Raw genomic sequence first — 12,696 nt, forward strand, 5'->3', positions numbered from 1 at the left:
TTTTGTATTTTTAATAGAGATGAGGTTTCTCCATGTTGGTCAGGCTGGTCTCGAACTCCCAATCTCAGGTGATCCGCCTGCCTTGGCGTTCCAAAATGCTGGGATTACAGGTGTGAGCCACAGCGCCCGGCCTTCCTGTTTTTATGATACCAGTTATATTGGATTAGGCTCTACCCTGGTCACATTCTGAGCTACTGGGGGTTAGAACTTCAGTGTGACTGGAGAGAACCCAGTTCAACATCTAGCAGCAGGAATTCAGAATCAAGCTCTTGGCTGTGGGGAGCTCTCCCTTAAAGCGTAAAGCTCTCATCAATGGGGGCTGAGGCTGAATCCATCCAAGGGCCCTTGCTGCCCTTGGTCAGTGCTGGCAGCTGCACGACCAGCCCCCAAAGGACTGCAGCTTGCTCAGAATGCAAGTTCCAAGCCCCACGTTGCACCTGTGAAATCAGAAATTCTGGAGGCCCAGCTATCTGCATTTTGTCTGCCTATTTGTTTTACAGTCTCACTGTGTCACCCACGTTGGAGTGCAGTGGTGTCATCATAGGTCACTGCAGCCACGAATTCCTGGCCTCAAGTAATCCTCCCACCTCAGCTTCCTAAAGTGCTGGGATTATAGGCATGCACCACCACGTCCAGCCTCATCTGCATTTTATTTTTATTTATTTTATTTATTTTTTTGAGACAAGAGTCTCATTCTGTCACCCAGGCTAGAATGCAGTGGCAAGGTCTCGGCTCACTTCAGCCTCCGCCTCCCAGGTTCAAGCAATTCTCGTGCCTCAGCCTCCTGAGTAGCTGGGACTACACATGTGTGCCACCACGCCCAGCTAATTTTTGTATTTTTAGTAGAGATGGGCTTTCACCATGTTGGTCAGGCTGGTCTTGAACTCCTGGCCTCAAGTGATCCTCCAGCCTCAGCTTGCTAAAGTGCTGGGATTACAGGCTCGAGCCACTGCACCTGGCCCCATCTGCATTCTCACAGGCCCTCCAGGAGCTTTTTGAGCACCCTAAAGTGTAAGTATCTCTGCTTTGCATGTTCTCCCATCTCTCTAGGGCCACCCCAGAGAACTGCTTGCTAAGGAGAGAAGAGCACCCCATGTCATTGTCATTCCTGAATTCAGGTTTCCCACCTGCCAGGAGGGAGGCCTTCCCTGTCAATATGAATCCTTTATATTGATGAGGCATTGGACAGTTTCCAAAACAATTTCACACTCATCTAGAGCCAGATAAGCCAAGTCCTGTAGAGACGCCTCTGGTTATTTTGTTTTTTATTTTGAGATGGAGTCTCGTTCTGTTGCCCAGGCTGCTGTGCAATGGAATGATCTTGGCTCACTGCAGCCTCTGCCTCCTGGGTTCAAACGATTCTCCTGAGCCTCCTGAGTAGGTGAGATTATAAGTGTGTGCCACCACACCTGGATAATTTTTGTATTTTTAATAGAGACAGGGGTTTCACTATATTGGCCGGGCTGGTCTTGAACTCATGACCTAAGGTGATCCACCCGCCTCGACCTCCCAAAGTGCTGGGATTACAGGCATGAGCCACCGCACCCGGTGCTTCTGTTCTTTTAAAGGTAAGGAAAAGCCAGGCATGGTGGCTCACACCTGTAGTCCCAGCATTTTGGAAGGCTGGAGTGGGAGGATCATTTGAGGTTGTGTGTTCGAGACCAGCCTGGGCAACACAGCCAGACCCACGTCTCCACACAAAATACAAAAATTTAGTGGGGCGTGGTGGTAGGCACCTGCTCCTCAGGAGGCTGAGGTGGGAGGATTGCTTGAGCCCCGGAGGTCAAGGCTGCAGTGAGCCATGATCATGCCACTGCACTCCAGCCTGGGCTATGGAGCAAGGCCCAGACTAAAAAAATAAAATAAAAAATACAGATGAGGAGGTGGAGCTCCAGATATGAAGAAGATGCATGCAAGATGTTGCAGCTAACAAGATGCCGCAGCTAACAAGATGCCAAGCTCACCACAACTCCCCTCTCCCTACGCCTTCAGTCTTCATTCAGGAAACCTCCCCTCCCAGAAGACAAGCCTCCGTGGCTTCCAAAGCTAAGGCAGACGTTGGTGGTGTGCCGGGCCGGTCTGGCTCCCAGCTGGGCTTAGTTTGGCTCACAGAATGTTGATGTAAAAAGACAAATTCCTTTGCTTAGTTGCCAATACTGTAAAGGCAAGAAATCTCATATAAAAATAGGAATTTCCACCTTCTCTTGACAAAATCAGAAGCTCTAGCCAGGTTTGCCTGCCTTGGGCATGGTGGCAGTGTCTTGGAGCCCTCTCCAGCTAAGCCTGGGCCTTCCCACTCCCTGTCCACACCCAACATCAAAGCCGAATGACCAATGCCTTTTACCATCAAGTGAGAGCTGTTGCTTCCAAGGAGCTAAGAAGACAGTGAAATGCAGCTCCTATCTTTGTTTCTATCAAATGTGGGGCAGGCCGAGCATGGTGGCTCATGCCTATAATCCCAGCACTTTGGGTGGCCGAGGCGGGCTGATCACTTGAGGTTAGGATTTTAAAATCAGCTTGGCCAACATGGTGAAACCCCATCTCTACTAAAAATACAAAATTTAGCCGTTCATGGTGGCTGGCGCCTGTAGTCACAGCTACTCAGGAGGCCAAGGCAGTAGAATTGCTTGAAATCAGGAGTCAGAAGTTGCAGTGAGCTGAGATCCAACCATTTCAGCCTGGGTGACAGGGTGAGACTCTGTCTCAAAAAAAAAAAAAAAAAAGTCTCTGGATCTTAATTTGAGAACCTTTGTAGCAGTGTCTGTTTCAGCTTCCCTGAGCCACACTGGAAGAACAAGTGTCTTGGGCAACATATAAAACACACTAACGATAGCTGATGAGCTTAAAAAAAAAAGTTGCAAAAAAAAAAAAATCTCGATGGGTGTGGTGGTGCGTGCCTGTAGTCCCAGCTACTTGTGAGACTGAGGTGGGAGGATCGCTTGAGTCCAGGAGTTCTGGGCTGTAGTGCGCTATGCCAATCGGGTGTCCGCAGTAAGTTTGTCATCAATATGGTGACCTCCCAGGAGCAGGGGACCACCACGTTGCCTAAGGAGGGGTGAACCAGCCCAGGTCGGAAATGGAACAGGTCAAAACTCCGTGCTGATCAGTAGTGGGATGGTGCCTGTGAATAGCCACTGCACTCCAGCCTGGGCAACATAGCAAGACCCCGTCACTAAAAAAAAAAAAAAAAAAAAAAAAAAAAATTCATGATGTTTTCAGAATGTTTACAAATTTGTGTTGGGCAGCTTTCAAAGCCATCCTGGGCTGCATGTGGCCCTCGGGTTGGACAAGCTTGCCTTATAGGCACTGATGTCTACTGCTGTTTCAGGAAGACCTCAGGGAGAGGAAACATTAACTTACATTCCCTGTTATTGCAACATGAAGGGGGAGAACAGAAACGAATGTGCTTTACCAACTTTTCTGGCAAACTCCAGGACTGAGCAGCCCCACATGACCCACCAAGCACTGGCACTTGCAAGGCAGGGATCAGGACAAGCTCTTAGCACAGGCCCTCGGCAGAGAGAAAGGACAACAGACACTCTGGTTTGGAAAACAAAAGAACCAGCCATTTTATTCCCAGTGTTCTGGGGCAGCAGGAATAAATAAGGAAGGGAGGAGACGGGGGCAGGGCAGGAAGGTTCTACGTCTTGCAGCACATCCCACATTTTGATTGACGACAGCAGCCGCAGCAGAAAATGCAGATGGGGAAGTGGGTGTCTCGCCTCCTTCGCCTCTGGATCATGGGCTGTGGGAAGGAAGGGAGTGTGAGACGGGAACAGGCCTGAGCATGGGAAGGGAGCAGGGGGCTGGGAAGGGCGTCACTGGCTTGCTCACCATCCAGCTGGCCCTGGCTCCAGCTCTGTCCTGGGGTTGAAGCTCGGTGAGTTGTCCTGTCTGTGAAAACAAGGAGGCATTGAGGATGGCAGGGGACCCGGCGGACCTCTTAGACTGGCTCCCAGCAACCTGCTCCTCTCCAAGTGGTTTAAACCCAGAGCTCAGCTGGACTTCTAGGAGGGGTCTTGCTTTCTTGCTTCTGCTCACCTTCCCACGGGTGGTTCTTCCTTTAAAAAAAATCTCCCAGATCTGCCTCCTCCTCTTTCCACAGCTGTGACTCTTCTTTGGGACATCACCTTCCCTTGCCTGCATGCCAGTGCCTCCTAACACATCTCCCTGCATTCTCACCCCTCAATCCATTTGCCACAAAGCAGAGTCACTTTGTTTGTTTGTTCTTTTAGAGACAGGGTCTCCTTCTGTCGCCCAGGCTGGAGTGCAGTGGCACAGTCATGGTGCCCTGCACCCTCGGCTTCCTTTGCTCAAGCGATCCTCCCGCCTCAGCTTCCCGAGTAGCTGGGACAGCAAGTGCATGCCACCTCACCTGGCACATTTTTAAATTTTTTTGTAGAGGTGGGGTCTGGCTGTGTTGCCCAGGCTGGTCTCAAACTCCTGAGCTCAAGTGATCTTCCTACCTTGGCCTTCCAAAATTCTGGAATTACAGCTGTGAGCCACAGTGCCCAGGTGGCAGACTAACGTTTTTAAAAACATGGCCAGCGAGATTGTGGTTTTCCCCATTTAAAAAATTTATAGGAGGCCAGGCAAGGTGACTCACGCCTGTAATCACAGCACTTTGGGAGGCTGAGGTGGGCAGATCACCTGAGGTCAGGAGTTCAAGACCAGCCTGGCCAACATGGTGAAATCCTGTCTCTACTAAAAATACAAAAATTAGCTGGGTGTAGTGGCATGCACCTGTAATCCCACCACTTTGGGAGTCCGAGGCAGGTGGATCACTTGAGGTCAGGAATTCAAGACCAGCCTGGCCAACATGGTGAAACCCTGTCTCTACTAAAAGTATAAAAATTAGCCAGGTGTGGTGGCAGGCGCCTGTAATCCCAGCTACTCAGGAAGCTGAGGCAGGAGAATTGCTTGAACCCAGGAGGTGGAGGTTGCAGTGAGCCAAGATGACACCACTGCACTCCAGCCTGGGGGAGAGAGAGACTTCATCTCACACATACACACACAAAAAGCCTGCAGGGGCTTCCTCTTTACTCCAAGGAAAAATCAGTGTCTGCATGGCTGCCCACGAGACTTTGGGACCTGCCCACCCTCAGCCTTATCCCCAAGTCCCACCTTCTCTTCTGGTTCAGCTCTGACCCTGGGCTATGCTGGCTTGTCCTCTCCTTGGGTCATTGCTGCCTCCATCTCTCACCCTCCAAGATGTAAGTCAACCGTCACTTTCTCAGGAAACACTTGCTCGACTGCCAGCCCCTTGACCGCGCCCGTGGTCCCCCCACCTGTGGCGTGTGCCTGCCGTCCCAGCTACTCGGGCAGCTGAGGCGGGAGGATCGCTCCAGCACAGGAGGTTGAGGCTACAGTGAGCTGTGACTGTGCCACTGCACTCCAGCCTCGGCAACAGAGGGAGACCCTGTCTCTAAAAAACAAACCAAAAAAGTGACTGCTGTGTGGCGAATGGATCACGGTCACTCTACCGAGTGACACAGCATAGGGGCTTCGTAAATACCCACGGAATTAGGACCTTCCAGTCCCTGTCACTCGGTGCTTCATTGATTTCTGTTCTCTTTTTGGAGATGGAGTTTTGCTCTGTCACCCAGGCTGGAGTGCAGTGGTGCGATCTCAGCTCACCGTGCAACCTCCACCTCCCAGGTTCAAGTGATTCTCCCGCCTCAGTCTCCCATGTAGCTGGGATTACAGGCACCCACCATCACGCCCAGCTAATTTTTGTATTTTTAGTAGAGAGGGGGTTTCACCATGTTGGCCAGGCTGGTCTCAAACTGACCTCAAGTGATCCACCCGCCTCAGCCTCCCAAAGTACTGGGATTACAGGTGTGTGTGAGCCATCGTGCCTGGCCTGATTCCTGTTCTTTAAGCAGCTGCCAGTCCCCCTGAGCCGTCCTAAACTCTGCTCAGTGCTCAGGTGTCTCCAGTGCCCTCGGCTGGGGCCTGGCTCTCCCATCCCTGCTACCCTGCTAGGACCCAGGCTGCTGGGCTCTTACCTGTTGTGGGAAAACGAAGCCACTGGTCAGGTTGGCGAGAAGGAGGAGGAGGAAGAGGCAGACGGCCCAGATCTGGGAGCTCAATGCCATCGTGCTGTCTGTCCGCTGTTCCACTGCTGGGTCTTGAGCTTGCTCTGGTGTCTGGGACCCAGTGACAGTCGCTTTTATAGGGCCTGCCAGGGGAGGCAGTGGTCTGAGCCCCCTCCCCTTTGCTCTGACTCATTTCCAAGAAGATAGTGGCGCCGAAAAGGCGGGAGAGATAAGCGGGAACAGAGCAACAGGGAACAGGATTGTGTCACCCTCAGCCGGCAGAGGTGTGTCTGGGGGGTGGGGCAGATGGGGCCACAGACACACACTGCTCACCAGCCCAGCCGTACAGGGAAACCTTTCCCCATCACGACGTCATCCTGCTGATAGGGAAAAAGTTCCCTGCTTTGCTTCAGCGGTTAAGCAGTTTGATGAGCAGAATCAAGGTTCCGCTCTCCTCCACCTGCTTCCTGGCCGCTATGAGCACGGGGCATGGCTGGCAGCTGCAGGCCCCCCAGGAGTGTCCGGCACATTGGGGGAAGCATCCATTGCATTGGGCTCTCACCACACATGCATCGGTTCTGGCAGGGAATGCTGGATATCCCTGAGCAGGATGGGCATCAACGTGTGCCCCTGATCCGCACATGGTGTTTTCCCAGTGTCAGACCCTTGAGATGTGGCTCTGGTAACTGGAAAATGTTTGAGCAAACTTTTGGCCATAAATGACAGCAGAAATATGGCCCAACACTGTGGCTCATGTCTCTAATCCCAGCACTTTGGGAGGCCGAGGCATGAGGATTGCTTGAGCCCAGAAGTTCAAGACTAGCCTGAGCAACATAGGGAGACCCCCATCTCTACAAAAAAAATTTTTAAACAAAGTTAGCCAGGCATGGTGGCACACATCTGTAGTCCCAGCTATTTGGGAGGCTGAGGCAGGAGGATCACTTAAGCCCAGGAGGTTGAGGCTGTAGTGAGCTATGATTGTGCAACTGCACTCCAGTCTGGGTGACAGAGTGAGACCATCTATAAAATCTGAAATAGCGGTAACAGTAATAGCTAACATCTGCTGTCTGATGAGTGCATTTTATACGACGGCACATATGTTAACTCACTTCTGCACCAGCTCAGCCTGTGCCGCTTATTCTCCCAGCAGCACTTGCTGCCCCACCCTGGGCTCTGCTCTCTATTCAGGGGCTGCCTTCTCAGCCATCCAACCCCAGGGGCCTGGGCTCCCCAGACCCTGCTCCCTCTTAGGAGCCTCCTCCCCGTTGAACACTCATTTCCTTCACTTTAAAGAAAACGCACCAAAGGCAGAGATCAGGGTACAGGCCAAGCTTGCCCAGCCAGAGGCAGAGCTGGGATTCCAGCCTGGACAGCCTGACCCCAGGGCCTGTGCACTTACCCATAGGCTTCCCCATCTCCCCTAAAACACAGCAGGGCACAGTGGCTTGTTAGACCTGCTCCAGAGCAGACCATGCACATCTCGAAATTCTGCATTCAGTAGCATCATGGTGGCACCCTGAAATCAGCAGTGGTAGGTATGTTGACATACAGAAATCGGCAAGCACTACAAGCCAGGGATGTTTACAGTGAGCTGGTTCCTTGGGACACCAATGGCTGGGGGATAAACCCAGGCTGCCTGACTGCTGGCTGTTAGCAGTCATCCATCCACTGCCACTATTCCCGCTCACTGCCACTATTCCCATCCACTGCCACTATTCCCGCCCACTGCCACTATTCCCGCCCACTGCCACTATTCCCGCCCACTGCCACTATTCCCGCCCACTGCCACTATTCCCGCCCACTGCCATTATTCCCATCCACTGCCACAATTCCCACCCACTGCCCCTATCCACTACTAGGTCCAGCTCAGGGTGCACATGGCCCAAGGGACCGACAAACCTTGGTTCCAGATGGGCCCTTGGACATTTTGCCACTTTGCCTCTTTCATTCCAGGGCCATCCAGTGTCAGCCCAGTCACCAGAGCCTGAGAATGTTGTTGTTAAGGAATGAACACTTCTTCCCGGCTGCTGAGCCGCTGCCAAGGCCCACTCAAAGCACAGAAATGGACAGGCCCCGTCATCTGCCTACCCGTCCACACCACATGGGAGGCTCCTCGTACCACAGCCTGGGTAACAAAGTGAGACCCCATCTCTACAGAAACCTGGCTATAGTCGGTCAATGTTACAGTGAGCCATGATCGTCGCCACTGCACTCTAGCCTGGGTGACAAGAGTGAGACCCTATCTCTGAAAACTGAGTGAATAAAGATGGCTTCAGATGGGAATGGCTAGGAAAAGGAGACAGGGCTCTTGAGAGAAGAGACGAGGTGGGGGGTACTCGGGGGTAAGGCAGGGCATGGAGCTCCACAAGGTGAGCAGAGTGGCAGGCCCAACCCCTGGGAGTGGATGGAGCTGAAGGGGGCTGCAGGATGAGGCAGGGCCCAGAGAGTGGTCACTCGGGGAGACATGCAGCAGCCCCCAGCCCTACCAGGCTGCATCTCAGCTCGGGCCAGGTTTCATCATCAGCCGGGGCAGGGGTCACAGCACAGGCGCCAGGGCCTCGGTGGAAGGCGACAGGCTGACGGGCCAAGCTTGGTGCTCTGGCTATCTGCCCTCTCTGGGGGTGAGGGGCTCAAGGCCAGGCCCCACCATTGGCTGGTGCAGAGGGGAGGGCTTCAGCCCAGCAGGGTAGGGCCAGGGGCTGGTCCTGTTTCCAGGAACTACTGACACAGAGACCCCAGCCTCTCCTCCAACATGGGACACGTCCTTGACCCCAGCTCCCGCTGTTCCACACCCTCATACACACCTAGGGCCTCAAACGGGACATTCATTCCTTAATTCCTCCATCCATCCAACCACTGGGTACCGGGTGGTGCAGCTGGCAGGGACCGCACACAGCCATGTGCACAACAGTGGAACGGTGCCTTGTGGAGCTCTGCAGACCCCAGGCCCCATCCCCACTCCTGAGACGGACAGACACACAAGCAGACAAGGCGGGGGCCACATGGGGCCAGTTTATTGCAGTTAAATACCTCTCTCTCTCTCTATTTTTTTTTTGTCAATTTTTCCATAAAGAAAATTAAAACACACACACACACACACCCAAAGGGGAGCAGGGACCCAGAAACAAGAGGTGGAGTGGGATGCTGCCACCCTGCGTAGGTCCAGGCCCTGGGTGGCCCCCACCAGAGGCTCCCCTCCTTCCCATCAGCACCCTGTCTCAGTACCTCCAGAGACCAGGAGGCAGTGGGATGCAGCAGGGCCTCTGTCCCCCTCCCTCCTGCCTCCAGGTGAGACCACTAGAAGTGCCGGGGCTTAGTGAGGGCCAGGAGTAGGGCGACAGACAGACAGATGGGGAGGGAGGATACCGTTTCCAAGTGGAGGAGGGCGGTGGGCACTGTATCCACAGAAATGCATTATTTCTCCCCGTTTTTTTTTTTTTTGTTTGTTAAAAATCTACTATAAAAAAACGCAGCTGGGGGAGGGGCGTGTGTCCCTCTCTGTGCTAAGGGCTGGGGAAGGGGGCAGCAGAGGCCGGCGTGGGCGGCGGCGGCTGCGCGGTGGCGGCGGGCGTCACTGCCGGGTGCTCTCGCCCACCATCTCCAGGTTGTGCTGCTGCAGCTGGGCTCGAAGCAGGGCATTCTCATTCTTCAGCTCCTCAATCTGGCGGACACGACGGGGGACAAGGGAGTAGAAGGCCGGTGCCTGGCCTCTGGGGCTCCTGGGCCCTGACCCGCTCCAGGCCTGGCACCCACCTGCTGCCTCAGGAGTTCGTTGTCCATCTGCAGCCGCTCGGCCTCCTTGAAGGTCTCCTGCATGCGCTGATTGGTCTGGCGCAGCTCCCGGATGTAATCGCAGGCCTTGGACAGGATCCCTCCTTTACTCTGGAGGGCGAGGGGACCAGGAGCCTTAGGGCGGGTACCACCCACTGGCCCCCACCCCAGGACGACTCCCAAGCCCCATGGCAGTTGGACTTTCTGCGTGCAAGGGCTGGGGGCCAGGCCCGCTGCAGCCCCTGAGGGTCCGGGGCGCTCACCGCTCCCGTCTTGCTGTTGTCTGCATTACAGTCTGGAATGATTTTCGAAAGCTGGACGATCCAGTTGTTGATCTTGTCCCTCCGCCTCCGCTCCACTGCGGGAAACAGCCACAGCCACGGCTTCGCTGACAGCGCTCGTGCCTGAGCGGCCATCCTCACAGGGCAGAGGCTCAGCCCAAGGACACCAAGGCATGGCGCAGGCCCCACCCAGACCACAGCCCTGGGAAGTGTAGGGCGGCAACATGAGCCCAGCCACCCCCCACCCCAGCTTCTCAAGAGGAACAAGGAAAGCTGGGCCATCCAGTGCCAGGACGGACGTCAACGGCCAGGCACTTTGAGTTCATTTTGGGGGCCTGCCCCGCCATACTTGTACAAATTTGAATTGACAGTTAAAAATAAGAAAAGTTCACGTCATAATTGGCATCGCTGGCTCCTTTGGAGAAATGGCGCTCTGGCCACAGTGGGCACATATTGGGAGGCAGGCTCCTCTGCATAAGACCAGTGCCGTCTCTGGCTCCCGCAGCCCCTGTACTGGATTCTCCAGTCTCCCTAGAGACTCTGGGCCGCGTGATTTTGTTTTTTTTTCCCTCATCCCTAAGTCCTAGTCTGACCATGTTTCGCCCCTGCTTAAAATCCTTCCACGGGGCAATGGCAGCTCCTAACTGGCACCTGCAGCTCCTGGGGCCTGGCTCACAGGGCATCGGCTCACCCAGGAGAGACACAAACCCTATGCTGAAGGCCAGAGATGGCAACTCATAGAAGATTTTACTTTAAAAACGCAGATTTGTGACTTAACTCCATAAAACTCCACAATCTCACCCAACTGTATTGGCTGGGTGGCAGCTGCCCCCAGGCAGAGCACATCCCATCCTGATACCTGCCTGGGATCTGTGTGTCCCAGAGCCTGAGACCCCTGGCTCAGGGCCTGCTGAAGCCAGGCGGTCCCAACCCTTCACCGCCTGCTAAGCCCTAGCACCAAGCACCATGCGGACACGAAAGAACGCTTAGCTACCCCCAACTCCCACCCTATGGACCCCCAGCCCTGACAGGGTGGCTCCCGCTGTCTGCGGCATTTGTGGAGGGGAACGGAGCCTATGGCTAGGGCGGATGTGGCAGGAAGGCTAGGGCTGTTTTCCAACCCTTGGGTAGTGGTGACGGGAAACTGGGCAGGGCTCTGGTGAGCGTGAGAAGGAGTGGGCCACAGCCTGCCCATTACCCTCACGCCCCAAGATCAGAAGCTCCCCGGCCATGCCGTTCCCTTGAGAAGGCTGGGGCCCACCCACTGGCAAACCCCTCTGGCTTCTCTGGGTTGTCCCCATGCTGCTGACCAGCCCCTCCCCACCTCGAATGCCTCCCACTCAGGCCCGAGCGACAAACCCTCCGATGGACGTGGACTCTCCCCTCCCACCGTGACCACTCTTCCCTGGCCCCTCTTCCACCCTCGTGCTCCTCTCTTTCCTCCAAAACAAATACCCCGAGATCGGTGCTCACTAGCGAGCACGGTCCGGGCCCTGCACAGGGCTCAGTGACTGCTTGCTCCCCTATGTCTGTCACAGTGCACTGAACCCTCCCACCAGAGACAGGCACGCCTGCCTGCGGGAACTCTGTGGCCAAAAGCAGCAGTGGTACTGAAAGGCCAGGCCTGGTGGCACCGCTGGCACAGTCCCCAGCACAGCGCTCCACGCCCAGAGGTCCACGGAGGAACTCGGTAGGCGGCCTCATTTCAGCCTCTGCCCTCCCGTGGTCCTCTCAAGGGCTGGGCACCGGCTGCAGCTATATCCTCTCCAGCATGTGATTACTTACTGCCCGCCCTACTGCGTGCCAGGCCCTCCGCCAGGCCAGGGTCCAGGGTGGAGGCGGCACCACCCCGCTGACACTCACAGCACCACTGTGGGCAGGTGGCACTGACCCCATAGCATTTGTGTCATCACTGAAGATGGTACAAAGTAAATCTGGGGAATGCCAGGCGCTGGGCCACAGCCTCTGCATGGGAATGAAACCTCAGAGATCCAGGAAACACTCCGGCTGGTTCCTGAGAACAGCTTTAAGGCAGACAGGTGGGAAAATCCCAGAAATGGTGGCCTGAAAAACACACTGGGGCTGTGTGGGGGTGCGAAGAGCTTGTCAAGACCAGCTGGCAGGTCAGGACTGCATCTCCTCCTCCTCTGGAGGCCCAGGCCCTTGAGTCTAGGCCCTGACTTTAGCAGGTGGTGATGCTGTCCGGCCTGCGGCTTCAGAAGACCATCACGGCACATTAGAAATACAGGAAGGCCTACTAAGACCAAGGCCACGTCCATTCTGCAGAAGCACTTCAGTTACTCCATAGGACACTTAAAAACAAAATTCAGAGGCTGGATGGGGTGGCTTATGCCTGTAATCCCAGGACTTTGGGAGGTCATGGAGGGCGGATCACATGAGGCCAGGAGTTCGAGACCAGCCTGGCCAACGTGGCAAAACCCCATCTCTACTAAAAATGCAAAACTATTAGCCAGGCGTAGTGGTGCGTGCCTGTAATCCCAGCTACTCGGGAGGCTGAGGCACGAGAATTGCTTGAACCCAGGAGGCGGAGGTTGCAGCGACCCGAGATGGCGCCACTGCACTGCAAACTGGATGACAGACCAAGG

At 54.9% G+C, this 12,696-nt stretch overlaps 2 protein-coding genes across 5 annotated transcripts in view; both read right to left on the reverse strand.

Annotated features, from left to right (window-relative positions):
• Positions 1–3,544: 3,544 nt before the first annotated feature.
• On the reverse strand, positions 3,545–6,321 carry LOC108286372 (hepcidin antimicrobial peptide). Its single transcript, XM_017504154.2, has 3 exons — positions 6,009–6,321; positions 3,835–3,894; positions 3,545–3,745 (listed from the first exon to the last, which is right to left on the reverse strand). Exons 1-3 carry the CDS (start codon positions 6,096–6,098, stop codon positions 3,641–3,643), a joined length of 255 nt encoding a protein of 84 aa, XP_017359643.1. The 5' UTR covers positions 6,099–6,321; the 3' UTR covers positions 3,545–3,640.
• Positions 6,322–9,023: 2,702 nt separating this feature from the next.
• USF2 (upstream transcription factor 2, c-fos interacting) overlaps positions 9,024–12,696 on the reverse strand; it is a 9,697-nt gene continuing 6,024 nt past the window's right edge. For 2 of the 4 annotated variants that reach the window (XM_017504153.2, XM_017504149.2), the window contains 3 exons: positions 10,073–10,167; positions 9,792–9,920; positions 9,030–9,699 (listed from right to left, as the gene is read on the reverse strand). In XM_017504153.2, the coding sequence (XP_017359642.1) occupies positions 9,610–9,699; positions 9,792–9,920; positions 10,073–10,167 (314 nt within the window). In that variant the 3' untranslated portion in view covers positions 9,030–9,609. Of the gene's footprint in view, positions 9,700–9,791; positions 10,168–12,696 lie in introns of all 4 variants that reach the window. The other 2 variants (XM_017504150.2, XM_017504147.2) reach the window with 1 other exon arrangement.

This window comes from Cebus imitator, unplaced genomic scaffold, assembly GCF_001604975.1.
Source record: "Cebus imitator isolate Cc_AM_T3 unplaced genomic scaffold, Cebus_imitator-1.0 Scaffold318, whole genome shotgun sequence".
In the NCBI taxonomy this organism is placed as follows: domain Eukaryota; kingdom Metazoa; phylum Chordata; class Mammalia; order Primates; family Cebidae; genus Cebus; species Cebus imitator.

Excerpts from the sequence above, each read along its gene's own strand:
- LOC108286372 (XM_017504154.2), bottom strand. The coding sequence starts at position 6,098 with ATGGCATTGAGCTCCCAGATCTGGGCCGTCTGCCTCTTCCTCCTCCTC. Across the intron at positions 3,895-6,008 it reads GCTTCGTTTTCCCACAACAG|ACAGGACAACTCACCGAGCT; the intron begins GTAAGAGCCCAG and ends TTGTTTTCACAG. Across the intron at positions 3,746-3,834 it reads GAGCCAGGGCCAGCTGGATG|CCCATGATCCAGAGGCGAAG; the intron begins GTGAGCAAGCCA and ends TCCTTCCCACAG.